The sequence below is a fragment of the Coregonus clupeaformis genome, chromosome 21 (genome assembly GCF_020615455.1).
Source record: "Coregonus clupeaformis isolate EN_2021a chromosome 21, ASM2061545v1, whole genome shotgun sequence".
Classification (NCBI taxonomy): domain Eukaryota; kingdom Metazoa; phylum Chordata; class Actinopteri; order Salmoniformes; family Salmonidae; genus Coregonus; species Coregonus clupeaformis.
The window spans coordinates 45,655,402-45,674,945 of NC_059212.1; the positions used below are offsets into that span (position 1 = coordinate 45,655,402).

Below are 19,544 nucleotides of genomic sequence, written 5' to 3' on the forward strand. Positions count from 1 at the left end.
CTAAAATAGTGGAAAAGGGTGACGTTTGGGACACACAGCCAAAGGTAAAACAGTCAGGGCACCTACCTCTAGTTCAACGATCTTCCTCCCCAGAATATTAGCCTCTTCCTCCACCAGTTTGAGCCGGAGCCGCAGCTCGGCCTCCCTGGTGCTGTGAGGCCCACCACCGACAAGCTCTGCCAGGGGTAGAGGGCTGTCCACGTCCCCGTAGACTGACTTATACTTCTGGATCTCCTGCTCCAGCTCTTCCTTCTCCCTCCCCAGCTTGGCCATCTTCTTACGCATGAGGGTGGATTCTTCCTTAGAAAACTGCAGCTGGCACCTGAGATCTGCACTGTCGTCCTGGTTCACATACTTCTTGTCCTTAAACGTTTCCCTGCTCCCTCTCCGCCGTAAAGCGGTCTGTGAGAAGGAAGGAGAAAGTAGCAGTTGTCACAAAATGCTTATACAGTAACCCAGCCTAAAACCCCAAACAGCAAGCAATGCAGATGTAGAAGCACGGTGGCTAGGAAAAACTCCATAGAAAGGCAGGAACCTAAGAAGAAACCTAGAGAGGAACCAGGCTCTGAGGGGTGGCCAGTCCTCTTCTGGCTGTGCCGGGTGGAGATTATAAGAGTACATGGCCATTAAGGCCAGATCGTTCTTCAAAATGTTAAAACGTTCATAGATGACCAGCAGGGTCAAATAATAATCACAGTGGTTGTAGAGGGTGCAACAAGTCAGCACCTCAGGAGTAAATGTCAGTTGGCTTTTCACAGCTGAGCATTCAGAGGTCGAGACAGCAGGTGCAGACACCTTTGAAGTGAGTTTAAAGTCTACATGTTCAGAGAGACAGACAGGCAGATGGACAGAGAGAGAGAGAGACAGACAGAGAGACAGACAGATGGACAGAGAGACAGACGGGCAGACATGCAGGCAGGCAGGCAGACAGACAGACAGAGAGAGAGACAGACAGAGAGACAGACAGATGGACAGAAAGACAGAGAGACAGACAGACAGACAGACAGACACACGTTGCCCCCTCTGTCCTGTGTTTACTCCCATGTTATGGTGCTGTAACCAAGTGGGTTCCCCAACATAAACTGAGACCAGGAAGTGAGTGAGTCAAGGTCTGTCCCTGCCGGGTGTAACGAGGTCACAACACCCTCAGTCTTTCCATCTGGCTGGCCATCTATGATTCACTTACACGACTAGCTAGCACCGCTAGGCTATTCAAGTTAGCACTACATTTACTGATGTGGAGAGGAGACTTGGGGATTTGGTTTTGAAGTTTTATGTATTTTCCTAAAGCCATCGGAGATTGTAAATGTCACGTGGGTTTGACTTTATAACGCGTCTATAGCTGCCACACGGTGGTCTCATAGGAATCGGTAGAAATGTCTTAATAAGTAACAATTCATGATTCACCTGAAATGGTCAAACTTGGGACTCAGATATTTATTTAGCAACATTCTGCAGTATATACCAGCGTAAATCAGGTGGCAGAAGTCTACATGTCTTTCAGTCCAAAAAAAAAAGGCTTCAGAAAATAGCCTTCTGTGACCCAGGAAAACAAAACTGCTAAGTTTCAATATCATTACGTAGATAATGTTATGAACATGAACACTGTGTGATTCAAAAAACGTGGGAAATGTGCACATTCAATTTAATATTATAAATCAAAGGTACGAATTTCGAAATCATAACACATTTTTTGGGTAATTGCCCCTAGCAACATTGTGAGGTTGCCATGTTACATCTCGGTTACAAATGTTACAAACATTCCATGTCCGTGCAGAAAGCAACGCATTAATACTGGACTGGAGGAATCCCAAAATAATAAGAGATAATAAGAACCTGTTAAAACGTGCTAAATAAATGTTTCTCAGATGCCAGAACAGTGTTTAATTTAGCTGTCGGGACGTTGCTTTGTTGTAGCCCTTTCCTGCATTTGAATGCATGGGTGGAACGTTAATATTTTCATAATTAACAAACGTGTCAAACGGTTTAGTTATGTTTCGGTCTTCCGTGATGTATATAAAGTGTAGTATTGTGATGCAAACTCAAAATTGAATACATTTCAACTCTATATCTGACATGGTACAGGTGTCTTATTTTTTCAAACAACCGTGTGTGTGAGGTGTATACTTTTGTTTCAAAGTAGATTTGTTTAAGACTACCAAGAAACCCTCTATGTGACCCTGACTTAAGCCCACCGCAGTAAAAGGTTATTCATAGCTGTGTTAACTGTATTTAGTTTGGCTAGCAGGCAAGAGCAACGGAGGCCTTTGTAGGCTAAATACAGCTGCCAAAACGTCTTATAATAACTGAGAAAAACCACATGGTTAAAATATATTTCCACGTTTCGGGGTTCATCTGGATCAGGTGAAGGTAACATCTGTTTGCTTGAGCTGATGCAAGGAGGAACCCTGAACGCACCACATAGTTCTGTGTGCCAGTGTGGACCCCAGGATGGAGTAGCTGGTCCTGTTGCAAATAAATACCAAATAAATACCAAATAAATACATAATAAATACCAAATAAATACCAAATAAATACCAAAGTGTGCAACAAAAGTAACCAAGGTGAAACATATCAATGTCGGAATGTTTAATGTTCATTACATTATATACATTATGTTGCTGAAATGTAGCATTTCCGTTTTCTTGATCACGGAACAACACAATTTTTTTTTTGGTGGGTGGCCCTTGGACCATTTGTCATACTGCCTGATTTATTGACAGTTTGCCTGGTGTGAGTGTGAATCAGTGTGAGACGTGGCGTTGCGTCGGTGTGATCAGAAATATAGAACAAGCAGCAGGTTGTGTCCTAAAAAAGGGACCAACATTAAACTGTCATCAGAACCTTTCCCACTGGGCACAGACGTCAATTCAACATCTATTCCACGTTGGTTCAACGTCATTTCATTGAAATGACGTGGAAACAACATTGATTCAACCAGTGTGTGCCCAGTGGGTTTAAATAATCTCTTCACACCACTTTAAAAGCTCTGCATTAAAGCCTGTCGCATGCTAGCTAGCCAGTCTAAATGGTTTGCATTAAAGCCTGTCGCATGCTAGCTAGCCAGTCTAAATGGTTTGCATTAAAGCCTGTCGCATGCTAGCTAGCCAGTCTAAATGGTTTGCATTAAAGCCTGTCGCATGCTAGCTAGCCAGTCTAAAAGCTCTGCATTAAAGCCTGTCGCATGTTAGCTAGCCAGTCTAAATGGTTTGTGCATATATTATTATATTATGACAAGATTTGTAAAGTTTTTATTACATTTACTTGTACATTTACGTCATTCAGCAGACGCTCTTATCCAGAGCGACTTACAAATTGGTGCATTCACCTTATAGCCAGTGGGATAACCACTTTACAATATTTTTTATTTATTTTTTTGGGGGGGTAGAATGATTACTTTATCCTATCCCAGGTATTCCTTAAAGAGGTGGGGTTTCAAGTGTCTCCGGAAGGTGGTGAGTGACTCTGCTGTCCTGGCATCGTGAGGGAGCTTTGGGGTGCCCGAGCAGCGAGCAGTTTTGACTGGGCTGAGCGGTTTAGTTTTAGGGCTGAGCGGGAACTGTGCTTGGTTTTGGTGTTCGGCCGGGTTTACTACATTTGTTCTTGAGGCAAGTCGAAGTTCGGTAGCTGAAGTCTACACCCCTTCGTCGGTAATTGGTCAACAGTAGGGATGAGAAGTATGGACAGGATTTTTCAACAAAGTGTTTGTTGTCATTCACAACGAGAGACGACTAGTTTTCCTGCAAAACATTTTCACTTGAGAAATACTGCACCAAACATCTTTTGCTAGATGTAAAATTGCACGTCTAAGACCTCCTCGACAAAAATGTCAAATTTAATGACAGATTCGTTTTAGATTAATTCAGACTATTTTGAGGAAGTGTTACTGGCTATGTAGTTGCTACGGTGTCTCGAGAGGGACAAACGTTTTTTCAAGCAAAGGTCTTTTAAGGTATGCGAGCAAAGACGTTAGACGTTAGCATAGACGTATAGACGTTAGCATAGACGTTAGACGTTAGCATAGACGTTAGACGTTAGCATAGACGTTAGACGTTAGCATAGACGTTGGCTTTCGCCTAGCCAGGTTCTGCTAGGAGCAAACAGAACCTAGGATTGGTGTGTGTGTGTGTGTGTGTGTATGTGTGCGTGTGTGTGTGTTCGCGCAAGTAGGCAATGCATGTACTGTAATAACTGAGGGAGAACAGCCAGAGCAGGGCTTGAACCAGCGACCTTATGCTTAAAGGGTGAGTGTGTTACCATCTGTGCCATTAAAGCTTGGACCTCTTGACAGAGGCAATAGTACACTCACATACAGTGAGGAGGCTACACGTGTAGCGCTGTAAAAACACCACAGGCTGACATCACATCACAGTCACACATGAAATTCTGTATACCCATGTGGTTACAAAACGCTGAGGTAAGTCTCCGGCCACTATGACATAGCCTAAATACACAGGCACGCACACACACGCACGCACGCACGCACGCACGCACGCACACGCACACGCACACTAAGCAGCAGCTTCTATGGCTGTGATCTGTTTTACTATAGTAGTGTAGATATGATCACAGTATTACTATAGTAGTGTAGATATGATCACAGTATTACTATAGTAGCATAGATATGATCACAGTATTACTATAGTACTGTAGATATGATAACAGTAATACTATATTAGTGTAGATATGATCACAGTAATACTATAGTAGCATAGATATGATCACAGTATTACTATAGTAGCGTAGATATGATCACAGTATTACTATAGTAGCGTAGATATGATCACAGTATTACTATAGTAGCGTAGATATGATCACAGTATTACTATAGTAGTGTAGATATGATCACAGTATTACTATAGTAGTGTAGATATGATCACAGTTTTACTATAGTAGTGTAGATATGATCACAGTATTACTGCAGTAGTGTAGATATGATCACAGTATTACTATAGTAGTGTAGATATGATCACAGTATTACTATAGTAGTGTAGATATGATCACAGTTTTACTATAGTAGTGTAGATATGGTCAAAGTATTACTGCAGTAGTGTAGATATGATCACAGTATTACTATAGTAGTGTAGATATGATCACAGTATTACTGCAGTAGTGTAGATATGATCACAGTATTACTATAGTAGTGTAGATATGATCACAGTATTACTATAGTAGTGTAGATATGATCACAGTATTACTGCAGTAGTGTAGATATGATCACAGTATTACTATAGTAGTGTAGATATGATCACAGTATTACTGCAGTAGTGTAGATATGATCACAGTATTACTGCAGTAGTGTAGATATGATCACAGTATTACTGCAGTAGTGTAGATATGATCACAGTATTACTGCAGTAGTGTAGATATGATCACAGTATTACTATAGTAGCATAGATATGATCACAGTATTACTATAGTAGTGTATATATGATCACAGTATTACTATAGTAGTGTAGATATGATCACAGTATTACTGCAGTAGTGTAGATATGATCACAGTATTACTGCAGTAGTGTACTGAACCCCTGATCCATTAAAAGCAGTGGTGCGATGGGAGATACTACAACAAGCCTTAGTACTCCCAGGTAGCACACACACACGCACACGCACACGCACACACACACGCACACACACACACACTCACACATACCGCACACACACACCGCACACACACACACACACACACACCGCACACACACACACTAGTACTGAGTGATTAACTGATTAACCAAGTAATTGACTGACTGTCAGTTTAATTACTTGAATTCCATTAGGTTTTTGTGTGAGCCCAATGCGCCGTTTCTCTAGAGAGAAATCAAATCATTCACGAGAGAAATCGAGTCAAGAAGTGTGGGACGCTGGGCTGAAGGGAGTTGTAGTTTTCATTAAGCAAATATTCAACCTAGTTCAGTGCAGAAACGTGGTAATGAACTACAATGACCGAAATCCATTGCGCCTGTTCTTTCCAGAGACGGATACACTTTTACGCCGGCTACGTTAGGTTAAATCAGGGCTCAACAAACCCTGTTCCTGGAGAGCTACCCTCCTGTAGGTTTTCACTCCAAAACCTACAGGACAGGACGATAGCTCTCCAGGAACAGGGTTGGTGAAAGTATGCCTTATGTACTTTGAAGAACTAGCACAATTATTTAGTCAGACGGCACTGCAGCATTCTTAGGCAGGCTAGCTAAATAGAATGACTAAAGACAGGACAATATGGAGCACATACAGTGAGGGAAAAAAGTATTTGATCCCCTGCTCATTTTGTACGTTTGCCCACTGACAAAGACATGATCAGTCTATAATTTTAATGGTAGGTTTATTTTGAACAGTGAGAGACAGAATAACAACAACAAAAAAATCCAGAAAAACGCATGTCAAAAATGTTATAAATGTATTTGCATTTTAATGAGGGAAATAAGTATTTGACCCCCTCTGCAAAACATGACTTAGTACTTGGTGGCAAAACCTTTGTTGGCTAAAGATAGCACAGTACGGAGCACATAGATAACGTTAGATGGTTGTCTGGCTGGCTGGCTGCTACTGCCTGAGCAGAGACGAGATGACGACTTTAAAGAATGAAAAATAACAAAGTAATCAAATAAAAACAAAGTCATATACAAACTTAAATACATAACTTAAATACATAACTTATTTTTGATTATTTCATAGTAATTTTCTATTGATGTCTACCCAATGTGGACCTGACAGAGACACTATTTTTGGCTTCGGAATTTCCATTAAAAAGCTAAAATCAATGTTTGTGACGGGAGACACAACAAGCCTTAGCACTGTCGTCTCTGTAGCATCAAAGACAGAGTGGCTTAGAATTAAAACAACACAAATTACCTGAGTGGTGTCCTCAATACCCTTATTACATCAGGCTCTCTCTCTCTCTCTCTCTCTCTCTCTCTCTCTCTCTCTCTCTCTCTCTCTCTCTCTCTCTCTCTCTCTCTCTCTCTCTCTCTCTCTCTCTCTCTCTCTCTCTCTCTCTCTCTCCCTCCCTCCCTCCCTCCCTCCCTCCCTCCCTCCCTCCCTTTTCAGGTCACCTCTAATCTCCCCATCCCCCTCTCCTGTTTCCTACTGTTATTACAAAGTTCTATCCATTTGGCAGGAGAGTAGCAGCAGCAGCAGCAGCCATTTTAAGTTGGCAGTACGGGCTAGCTTGCCTCTGCCATGAGTCAGTGTAGGGATCCCTGTATAATTCCCTGCAGGCTGACATTCAGGGCTAATCTCTCTGGGGAGAGACAGGATTAAACATCTCCTCCTCACACAAAGCTCTAACAGCCCAGACTACGAATCCCAGACACCCCGGCTATACAGTATACACAACCCAGACTGACCAGGCTGACCATGGCTGACCAGGCTGACCAGGCTGACCATGGCTGACCAGGCTGACCATGGCTGACCAGGCTGACCAGGCTGACCAGGCTGACCAGGCTGACCAGGCTGACCATGGCTGACCAGGCTGACCAGGCTGACCAGGCTGACCATGGCTGACCAGGCTGACCATGGCTGACTTCAGTAGGGTGCAATGTTGTGGAACATTTGGATAGTAATGGATCAAGCCAGCTCTATTCATGACATTACTATCTGCAGCATTCAGTACCTCGCAGCCTGATGAACTTGACACAGGCCACAGCAGTATGGTCTCTAACATTGTTCATAGTGCTGATTTATAGAATTCATAGAATGAGAGATGGAGAGAGAGAGAGAGAGAGAGAGAGAGAGAGAGAGAGAGAGAGAGAGAGAGAGAGAGAGAGAGAGAGAGAGAGAGAGAGAGAGAGAGAGAGAGAGAGAGAGAGAGAGAGAGAGAGAGAGAGAGAGAGAACTATGTAAATGTTGTTTGGATAATGTTTAGTGAAACGTCTTGTCCCTGGTATAGTGTGTCTTCTACTGTACTGTAAGGTATAGGGTCATTCTGTACTGTAAGGTATAGGGTCATACTATAAGTGATGTTATTCTGTAACTCCTATACACTGTTCAAATAAGAAGACTCAAATCACCATCATTGTAGTAAAACCATGAAAAGCAGTAAAATAATAATGCTCTACCAGCTGAGCTACAGAGGACCAGTACTCTGGGGAAAGGGAAAGGGAAAGGGAGATATCTAGTCAGTTGTACAACTGAATGCATTCAACTGAAATGTGTCTTCCGCATTTAACCCAACCCCTCTGAATCAGAGAGGTGCGGGGGGCTGCCTTAATCGACATCCACGTCTTCGGCGCCCGGGGAGCAATTAGGGTTAAGTGCCTTGCTCAAGGGCACATCGACAGATTTTTCACCTAGTCGGCTCGGGGATTAGAACCAGCGACCTTTCGGTTACTGGCACAACGCTCTTAACCACTAAGCTACCTGCCGCCCTCTGAAACACCCAAAGTTGTGAAAACACTTGTTATTGTTTCAGTACATATGATAAATACCGTACAGATCTTTGAACTGTCTTTAACAATATAAAAATGTGAAAGACCTGTTAATATTTTGTCATTTGATAATTTGCAAAGAACAGATAAAGCATTTTTGAAGCTTCAAAATCATGTCTTCAAAAAAATGTTGTACTCATTATCATCCTGGACAAACTTATTAATTTGTGTTTTATTTTTGTATTTTGTCCTAATATAATACTGTCCATTTGACCTTTTGGAATGACCAATGAGGAGTTTACAAACACCATAAAGAACAGGGACTACACATCAAGAGGCGGGACTCCCAACTCCAGAATAAGGGATCTAATTCTGCATTACACAGGACTTGAAATACCATAGTGTTTTTAAATATTTTCTGGGTTAGTGCTCTTGATTATGATAGGGTGTCACAACACACCATGTTTCAGAACACCAGGATGAACGTCTCAGTGCACCTTGAATCTGTCCCAATACCCTCACAACCATGTTGTTTCAATACTCCAGCAGAGTTACGTTTTGTTTCCCTGAAGGTGGTGACAGCTCAGTTGCCACTAGTTTCTGTGTCACAAAGCACTTCATTTTAACAGTGTAGTGGGTCAATGAGTGAGATTAGGAAGCACAGTGTGACAGTAAAGCCATTTAAAAGCGCATTAGAGGGACATACAGTCTGTCGGCTCAAGACAATGCATAATCACCACACTGATTGTTTAGGCTGAGCTTGGCCACACTGCAACAACAAATACATTCAAATAGTTACAAAACACAGATGAACCGTTGACAGAGGACCTAAGAGTTCTAATAAGCAAAAATAATGTCAATTAACACGTCATATTAAATGAAAGAAAAAATTGGGTAAAATAAAATTGTGAGTGAAATATTTGCGCTGTTAAAAACTAGACAGATGGGTTAGTTACTAGACAGATGGGTTAGTTACTAGACAGATGGGTTAGTTACTAGACAGATGGGTTAGTTACTAGACAGATGGGTTAGTTACTAGACAGATGGGTTAGTTACTAGACAGATGGGTTAGTTACTAGACAGATGGGTTAGTTACTAGACAGATGGGTTAGTTACTAGACAGATGGGTTAGTTAGGAACGGTGACTGACCTGGTCTGGGTCCCAAATGGCACTCTGTTCCCTATATAGACCCTCACCAGCTGGGCCTAGAGAGACAGCCTGCCTGCCTCCACACCCGAGAACCAGCTGGGCCTAGAGAGACAGCCTGCCTGCCTCCACACCCGAGAACCAGCTGGGCCTAGAGAGACAGCCTGCCTGCCTCCACACCCGAGAACCAGCTGGGCCTAGAGAGACAGCCTGCCTGCCTCCACACCCGAGAACCAGCTGGGCCTAGAGAGACAGCCTGCCTGCCTCCACACCCGAGAACCAGCTGGGCCTAGAGAGACAGCCTGCCTGCCTCCACACCCGAGAACCAGCTGGGCCTAGAGAGACAGCCTGCCTGCCTCCACACCCGAGAACCAGCTGGGCCTCAGAGAGACAGCCTGCCTGCCTCCACACCCGAGAACCAGCTGGGCCTAGAGAGACAGCCTGCCTGCCTCCACACCCGAGAACCAGCTGGGCCTAGAGAGACAGCCTGCCTGCCTCCACACCCGAGAACCAGCTGGGCCTAGAGAGACAGCCTGCCTGCCTCCACACCCGAGAACCAGCTGGGCCTAGGAGAGACAGCCTGCCTGCCTCCACACCCGAGAACCAGCTGGGCCTAGAGAGACAGCCTGCCTGCCTCCACACCCGAGAACCAGCTGGGCCTAGAGAGACAGCCTGCCTGCCTCCACACCCGAGAACCAGCTGGGCCTAGAGAGACAGCCTGCCTGCCTCCACACCCGAGAACCAGCTGGGCCTAGAGAGACAGCCTGCCTGCCTCCACACCCGAGAACCAGCTGGGCCTAGAGAGACAGCCTGCCTGCCTCCACACCCGAGAACCAGCTGGGCCTAGAGAGACAGCCTGCCTGCCTCCACACCCGAGAACCAGCTGGGCCTAGAGAGACAGCCTGCCTGCCTCCACACCCGAGAACCAGCTGGGCCTAGAGAGACAGCCTGCCTGCCTCCACACCCGAGAACCAGCTGGGCCTAGAGAGACAGCCTGCCTGCCTCCACACCCGAGAACCAGCTGGGCCTAGAGAGACAGCCTGCCTGCCTCCACACCCGAGAACCAGCTGGGCCTAGAGAGACAGCCTGCCTGCCTCCACACCCGAGAACCAGCTGGGCCTAGAGAGACAGCCTGCCTGCCTCCACACCCGAGAACCAGCTGGGCCTAGAGAGACAGCCTGCCTGCCTCCACACCCGAGAACCAGCTGGGCCTAGAGAGACAGCCTGCCTGCCTCCACACCCGAGAACCAGCTGGGCCTAGAGAGACAGCCTGCCTGCCTCCACACCCGAGAACCAGCTGGGCCTAGAGAGACAGCCTGCCTGCCTCCACACCCGAGAACCAGCTGGGCCTAGAGAGACAGCCTGCCTGCCTCCACACCCGAGAACCAGCTGGGCCTAGAGAGACAGCCTGCCTGCCTCCACACCCGAGAACCAGCTGGGCCTAGAGAGACAGCCTGCCTGCCTCCACACCCGAGAACCAGCTGGGCCTAGAGAGACAGCCTGCCTGCCTCCACACCCGAGAACCAGCTGGGCCTAGAGAGACAGCCTGCCTGCCTCCACACCCGAGAACCAGCTGGGCCTAGAGAGACAGCCTGCCTGCCTCCACACCCGAGAACCAGCTGGGCCTAGAGAGACAGCCTGCCTGCCTCCACACCCGAGAACCAGCTGGGCCTAGAGAGACAGCCTGCCTGCCTCCACACCCGAGAACCAGCTGGGCCTAGAGAGACAGCCTGCCTGCCTCCACACCCGAGAACCAGCTGGGCCTAGAGAGACAGCCTGCCTGCCTCCACACCCGAGAACCAGCTGGGCCTAGAGAGACAGCCTGCCTGCCTCCACACCCGAGAACCAGCTGGGCCTAGAGAGACAGCCTGCCTGCCTCCACACCCGAGAACCAGCTGGGCCTAGAGAGACAGCCTGCCTGCCTCCACACCCGAGAACCAGCTGGGCCTAGAGAGACAGCCTGCCTGCCTCCACACCCGAGAACCAGCTGGGCCTAGAGAGACAGCCTGCCTGCCTCCCGCCTGGACTAGGGCTGGAGCCTAGAGAGACAGCCTGCCTGCCTCCACACCCGAGAACCAGCTGGGCCTAGAGAGACAGCCTGCCTGCCTCCACACCCGAGAACCAGCTGGGCCTAGAGAGACAGCCTGCCTGCCTCCACACCCGAGAACCAGCTGGGCCTAGAGAGACAGCCTGCCTGCCTCCACACCCGAGAACCAGCTGGGCCTAGAGAGACAGCCTGCCTGCCTCCACACCCGAGAACCAGCTGGGCCTAGAGAGACAGCCTGCCTGCCTCCACACCCGAGAACCAGCTGGGCCTAGAGAGACAGCCTGCCTGCCTCCACACCCGAGAACCAGCTGGGCCTAGAGAGACAGCCTGCCTGCCTCCACACCCGAGAACCAGCTGGGCCTAGAGAGACAGCCTGCCTGCCTCCCGCCTGCTAGGGACTGGAGCCTAGAGAGACAGCCTGCCTGCCTCCACACCCGAGAACCAGCTGGGCCTAGAGAGACAGCCTGCCTGCCTCCCGCCTGCTAGGGACTGGAGCCTAGAGAGACAGCCTGCCTGCCTCCACACCCGAGAACCAGCTGGGCCTAGAGAGACAGCCTGCCTGCCTCCACACCCGAGAACCAGCTGGGCCTAGAGAGACAGCCTGCCTGCCTCCCGCCTGCTAGGGACTGGAGCCTAGAGAGACAGCCTGCCTGCCTCCACACCCGAGAACCAGCTGGGCCTAGAGAGACAGCCTGCCTGCCTCCACACCCGAGAACCAGCTGGGCCTAGAGAGACAGCCTGCCTGCCTCCACACCCGAGAACCAGCTGGGCCTAGAGAGACAGCCTGCCTGCCTCCCGCCTGCTAGGGACTGGAGCCTAGAGAGACAGCCTGCCTGCCTCCACACCCGAGAACCAGCTGGGCCTAGAGAGACAGCCTGCCTGCCTCCACACCCGAGAACCAGCTGGGCCTAGAGAGACAGCCTGCCTGCCTCCCGCCTGCTAGGGACTGGAGCCTAGAGAGACAGCCTGCCTGCCTCCACACCCGAGAACCAGCTGGGCCTAGAGAGACAGCCTGCCTGCCTCCACACCCGAGAACCAGCTGGGCCTAGAGAGACAGCCTGCCTGCCTCCACACCCGAGAACCAGCTGGGCCTAGAGAGACAGCCTGCCTGCCTCCCGCCTGCTAGGGACTGGAGCCTAGAGAGACAGCCTGCCTGCCTCCACACCCGAGAACCAGCTGGGCCTAGAGAGACAGCCTGCCTGCCTCCACACCCGAGAACCAGCTGGGCCTAGAGAGACAGCCTGCCTGCCTCCACACCCGAGAACCAGCTGGGCCTAGAGAGACAGCCTGCCTGCCTCCACACCCGAGAACCAGCTGGGCCTAGAGAGACAGCCTGCCTGCCTCCACACCCGAGAACCAGCTGGGCCTAGAGAGACAGCCTGCCTGCCTCCACACCCGAGAACCAGCTGGGCCTAGAGAGACAGCCTGCCTGCCTCCCGCCTGCTAGAGACTGGAGCCTAGAGAGACAGCCTGCCTGCCTCCCGCCTGCTAGAGACTGGAGCCTAGAGAGACAGCCTGCCTGCCTCCACACCCGAGAACCAGCTGGGCCTAGAGAGACAGCCTGCCTGCCTCCACACCCGAGAACCAGCTGGGCCTAGAGAGACAGCCTGCCTGCCTCCCGCCTGCTAGAGACTGGAGCCTAGAGAGACAGCCTGCCTGCCTCCACACCCGAGAACCAGCTGGGCCTAGAGAGACAGCCTGCCTGCCTCCCGCCTGCTAGGGACTGGAGCCTAGAGAGACAGCCTGCCTGCCTCCCGCCTGCTAGGGACTGGAGCCTAGAGAGACAGCCTGCCTGCCTCCCGCCTGCTAGGGACTGGAGCCTAGAGAGACAGCCTGCCTGCCTCCCACCTGCTAGGGACTGGAGCCTAGAGAGACAGCCTGCCTGCCTCCCGCCTGCTAGAGACTGGAGCCTAGAGAGACAGCCTGCCTGCCTCCCGCCTGCTAGGGACTGGAGCCTAGAGAGACAGCCTGCCTGCCTCCCGCCTGCTAGAGACTGGAGCCTAGAGAGACAGCCTGCCTGCCTCCCGCCTGCTAGGGACTGGAGCCTAGAGAGACAGCCTGCCTGCCTCCCGCCTGCTAGAGACTGGAGCCTAGAGACAGCCTGCCTGCCTCCCACCTGCTAGAGACTGGAGCCTAGAGAGACAGCCTGCCTGCCTCCCGCCTGCTAGAGACTGGAGCCTAGAGAGACAGCCTGCCTGCCTCCCGCCTGCTAGGGACTGGAGCCTAGAGAGACAGCCTGCCTGCCTCCCGCCTGCTAGAGACTGGAGCCTAGAGAGACAGCCTGCCTGCCTCCCGCCTGCTAGGGACTGGAGCCTAGAGAGACAGCCTGCCTGCCTCCCGCCTGCTAGGGACTGGAGCCTAGAGAGACAGCCTGCCTGCCTCCCGCCTGCTAGAGACTGGAGCCTAGAGAGACAGCCTGCCTGCCTCCCGCCTGCTAGAGACTGGAGCCTAGAGAGACAGCCTGCCTGCCTCCCGCCTGCTAGAGACTGGAGCCTAGAGAGACAGCCTGCCTGCCTCCCGCCTGCTAGAGACTGGAGCCTAGAGAGACAGCCTGCCTGCCTCCCGCCTGCTAGGGACTGGAGCCTAGAGAGACAGCCTGCCTGCCTCCCGCCTGCTAGAGACTGGAGCCTAGAGAGACAGCCTGCCTGCCTCCCGCCTGCTAGAGACTGGAGCCTAGAGAGACAGCCTGCCTGCCTCCCGCCTGCTAGGGACTGGAGCCTAGAGAGACAGCCTGCCTGCCTCCCGCCTGCTAGGGACTGGAGCCTAGAGAGACAGCCTGCCTGCCTCCCGCCTGCTAGAGACTGGAGCCTAGAGAGACAGCCTGCCTGCCTCCCGCCTGCTAGGGACTGGAGCCTAGAGAGACAGCCTGCCTGCCTCCCGCCTGCTAGAGACTGGAGCCTAGAGAGACAGCCTGCCTGCCTCCCGCCTGCTAGGGACTGGAGCCTAGAGAGACAGCCTGCCTGCCTCCCGCCTGCTAGAGACTGGAGCCTAGAGAGACAGCCTGCCTGCCTCCCGCCTGCTAGGGACTGGAGCCTAGAGAGACAGCCTGCCTGCCTCCCGCCTGCTAGAGACTGGAGCCTAGAGAGACAGCCTGCCTGCCTCCCGCCTGCTAGAGACTGGAGCCTAGAGAGACAGCCTGCCTGCCTCCCACCTGCTAGAGACTGGAGCCTAGAGAGACAGCCTGCCTGCCTCCCGCCTGCTAGAGACTGGAGCCTAGAGAGACAGCCTGCCTGCCTCCCACCTGCTAGAGACTGGAGCCTAGAGAGACAGCCTGCCTGCCTCCCGCCTGCTAGAGACTGGAGCCTAGAGAGACAGCCTGCCTGCCTCCAACCTGCTAGAGACTGGAGAGGCAGACAGGTGGAGGACTCGATACATTCAGATGAAGAGAAGAGAGGAGTGTGAGGCAGGGTGTGTGTCTGTGTGTGTGTGTCTCCCTTTCAAATAAATTAACCCAACATAATTAGTGAAGTGTCAAAGGGCAGAAAAGCAGTCACCATGATGGCTGACTAGTCGAAGAAACCGTCCTATCAGCTGAATAAATATATACTGGCAGACTCCAGTTAAGAAGTGCACTGCAGTTTGATGAACACTGTCCCAACAGTCCAAAGCAATTATGTTTAACAAGAGTCTACTGTACTGTAGATACTATGGGTTCGGGGGAATCCTTCATTGGAAAACAGCACTACTGAGTTATATATCTATGACTGTAACTGTGGGTACATACTGAGTTATATTTCTACGACTGCAACTGTGGGAACATACTGAGTTATATTTCTATGACTGTAACTGTGGAAACATACTGAGGTGTCTTTGGCTCTTGAGTGAAGGAATAAGTTCGTTCTCAACATTTCAGCCACTCCTATGTTTTCATAAACATCTGAGACATTTTGGAGGGACATTTCCAAGTGACATCATAAAATGACATCATCAGTAATCAAACTACGCCCAGAGAGAAAATACAAACTTAGGAGGAGAGAGAGAGAGAGAGAGAGAGAGAGAGAGAGAGAGAGAGAGAGAGAGAGAGAGAGAGAGAGAGAGAGAGAGAGAGAGAGAGAGAGAGATGCAGAGAGAGAGAGAGACAGAGAGAGAGAGAGAGAGAGAGAGAGAGATGCAGAGAGAGAGAGACAGAGAGAGAGAGAGAGAGAGAGAGAGAGAGATGCAGAGAGAGAGAGATGCAGAGAGAGAGAGAGACAGAGAGAGAGAGACAGAGAGAGAGAGAGAGAGAGAGAGAGAGAGAGAGAGAGACAGAGAGACAGAGAGAGAGAGAGAATAGAGAAAGAGAGAGAGAGAGAGAGAGAGAGATGCAGAGAGAGAGAGAGAGAGACAGAGAGAGAGAGAGAGAGAGAGAGAGAGAGACGGAGAGAGAGGGAGAGAGATGGAGGGAGAGAGAGAGAGAGAGAGAGTGTGTGTTAGTGATGCTCGGGTTATGCAGTCCAAGCGGTTATATCTGCGGGGAGGGCGGGTTTAAGGTCATTAAATATTGTGTGAATGAAGGGCAGGTTGAATAAAGAGAAACAATACCTTTAAAAAATCCATAAATGTATAATTCTTGTGCAATTTATATCTATAGGCTACATTGAGGTTTTTCATTTCATTATTTGAGGCTACCTGGCAATAGTGCGTAACCCTAAACTAACTAACTGTACCCGCGCCAAATAGCCTACAAGCCAATCACCAGATGTTTTGTGCAGGATAATCTATCCATGGAGGCAAAAAAGGACAATGTCAGAGTTGAATTCAATAAAGAGAAAAGCTTGGAAATGGAGAGTTGATAAAGAGAAGGGAGGGCCAGAACAGTGATGTTCTGGAAAGATCTGGTGAAGTGGTAAAGGAGGATGATAGCTGTGCTGCTACAGTGGGGGAAAAAAGTATTTAGTCAGCCACCAATTGTGCAAGTTCTCCCACTTAAAAAGATGAGAGAGGCCTGTAATTTTCATCATAGGTACACGTCAACTATGACAGACAAAATTAGGAGAAAAAAAATCCTGAAAATCACATTGTAGGATTTTTAATTAATTTTTTTGCAAATTATGGTGGAAAATAAGTATTTGGTCACCTGTGTTATATGTGATGATTGTGAGGCTCTATACACTTTTTGACTCGGGAACAGGAGTGGAGAAATATGATTTATTTATTTCAGTATCTTGAGAGAATGTGAATGTGCAGTTAGATACCGTCTGTAGAGCTGCTATCTTTATCAGCATCATAAAAGCTGATAGTATTTCAACCACATAAAATATTCATCCAAGCCCAACTGAAATCTTATCAGAAACATGTTGGGTCGTTTTCACAGCTTTCTACTTCCCTACAACCGGTCAAACTGATTAATGTCTTTGCACCGCGAAAGCAGCAGAGATGACAGAGAAAACTTTACCGATGTCAACTAGATTGAAACATTCATTCTATGGATTTATGACATTATTCTGGAGAGTAAAAGTTTATTTAGTCTTCTGGGGCAACATATAATGACAGAAGAGAAGCTGCATGTATCTAATTTGTTGACTAACAGATAGCCTACCAACATGTCGGAAATTACAAGCAGAAACATACAGTAGCTTATCTAAATCAGGCAAAAGAAACTCCTGCACCCCTGCCAAAAAATCATTCCGCCGTCTCTGACTGTAGCCTACGGCGCATTTTCTATATTAGCAGGTCGGGTGCAGGCCTCAGATTTGTACTTTATCACATATAGTCGGGCGTCTGCAGATGGGTGAACAAACAGCTGACCCGCGCAACACTAGTGTGTGAGACAGCGACAGAAGGGAAAGAGAGGCAGAGAGAACAACAGAGAAAGAGAGAGAGAGAGAGAGAGAGAGAGAGAGAGAGAGAGAGAGAGAGAGAGAGAGAGAGAGAGAGAGAGAGAGAGAGAGAGAGAGAGAGAGAGAGAGAGAGAGAGAGAGAGAGAGAGAGAGAGAGAGAGAGAGAGAGAGAGAATGTGATCTATTGGTGGAAAAAATCTGAATGTACCAGGATCTGACCTATTTATGATTGTGTTCAAAGACAACTGTAGAACTATATAATCTGTAGAACTATATAATCTGTAGAACTATATATTCTGTAGAACTATAGAATCTGTAGAACTATAGAATATGTAGAACTATAGAATCTGTAGAACTATAGAATCTGTAGAACAATAGAATCTGGAACAGCTCTGTGGTAATGGGATTATACAGAAAGCCTAGTGTTACCGACCAGCGGCAGCATGCACGCCATGCCCCCACCCACCCCCTGTGATGGAAGCTATTGAAGAGACTGACAAAGCTCCAGCTATAAGACGCTAACAGCATAACAAAATATTAGTTTTCCAGCTGCAGAGCTTCAAGGCCGGATCAGTCCAGCCAAAGTCTTGAGAGAGAGAGTTGATGACACAAGTGTGAATCTAAATCCTAATATCCAAACATTTCAAAAAAATGAATTAACAGACAAACAAATGTGTGCATGTGATGGTTTTGAATCAATCATCTCTATGCAGTATTTAGAATTGTTGTTCTCTGTGAAGGAAATCAACACCTGTATACACTGTAAGGGACAGATAAAAATGTCCTAGGGGGTCCAAAATAGGGAAGGGTTGTCACACTTTAGTTTTTTTCTTTGGGGAGGGTTGTGTGGTTTATTATTGGGCACAGGGGAGGGTGGTGCGTATTTTCCCTGGTTTATATTCACTCTTCTGCTGGTATTTTCCCTGGTTTATATTCACTCTTCTGCTGTATTTTCCCTGGTTTATTTCACTCTTCTGCTGTATTTTCCCTGGTTTATATTCACTCTTCTGCTGGTATTTTCCCTGGTTTATTTCACTCTTCTGCTGTATTTTCCCTGGTTTATATTCACTCTTCTGCTGTATTTTCCCTGGTTTATATTCACTCTTCTGCTGTATTTTCCCTGGTTTATATTCACTCTTCTGCTGTATTTTCCCTGGTTTATATTCACTCTTCTGCTGTATTTTCCCTGGTTTATATTCACTCTTCTGCTGTATTTTCCCTGGTTTATATTCACTCTTCTGCTGTATTTTCCCTGGTTTATATTCACTCTTCTGCTGTATTTTCCCTGGTTTATATTCACTCTTCTGCTGTATTTTCCCTGGTTTATATTCACTCTTCTGCTGGTATTTTCCCTGGTTTATATTCACTATTCTGCTGCTATTTTCCCTATAGACAATGGCTTGACTTACTTTTGATATGATCCTAATAAAGTTTAGAAACGTTTGTGAAGCTTTGGTAGGGTGTGGCTATTATGAAGCATTAGCTACTGCAGGCCTATGATATGAAGGCAGTGCGCCCCGGCGCTCCAACTGACCCCGACAGTTGAACTTGAGGTGAGGAAGACCGTTTCAGGCCCACCAGAGTTACTCCTATAAACGAATACAATACATTGCTTATCTTTACACAAAATATTCAGATCGAAAACGTCTGTACGTCTATATCTATATAGCAGACGCAGCAGCCATCTGAAAGAAAACCAAACCATTCTCGATATACTCAGAGGACCGTTATTAACATGTTTTAACCTCTCCTATATAAATGGTAGATTATCAGACACTCAACAAGAATGTCTGATATCATTATTACTGAAACAGGATCCCATGTGGTAAATATAAAGATCCGGTCCATGTAAAAAATTGGAGGCCCCAAAAATGTTAGCAAAATGCATAGCGCATAGAATTAAAAAAGTATTGTCGGATATTATTAATCCTAATCAGAAAGTTTTTTTTACATGGAAGATACATTGGAGATAATATAAGACAAGTACTGGAAACAATAGAACACTATGAAAAATCTGGGAAACCAGTCCTGGTATTCATAGCTGACTTTGAAAAGTATTTTGATAAAGTACGACTGGAGTTTATATACAATTTTTGAGAATCTCTCATAAAATGGGTTAAAGTTATGTATAGTAACCCTAGGTGTAAAATAGTAAATAATGTATACTTCTCAGAAAGTTTTAAACTGTCAAGAGGAGTAAAACAAGGTTGTCTACTATTGGCATA

At 47.9% G+C, this 19,544-nt stretch overlaps 1 protein-coding gene across 1 annotated transcript in view; it reads right to left on the minus strand.

Annotated features, from left to right (window-relative positions):
• Positions 1-19,544, minus strand: part of LOC121534513 (microtubule cross-linking factor 1-like) — a 179,070-nt gene that overhangs the window by 79,410 nt on the left and 80,116 nt on the right. The window contains exon 4 of the mRNA XM_045206049.1: positions 67-402. Coding sequence (XP_045061984.1) covers positions 67-402 — 336 coding nt within the window. The remainder of the gene's footprint in view (positions 1-66; positions 403-19,544) is intronic.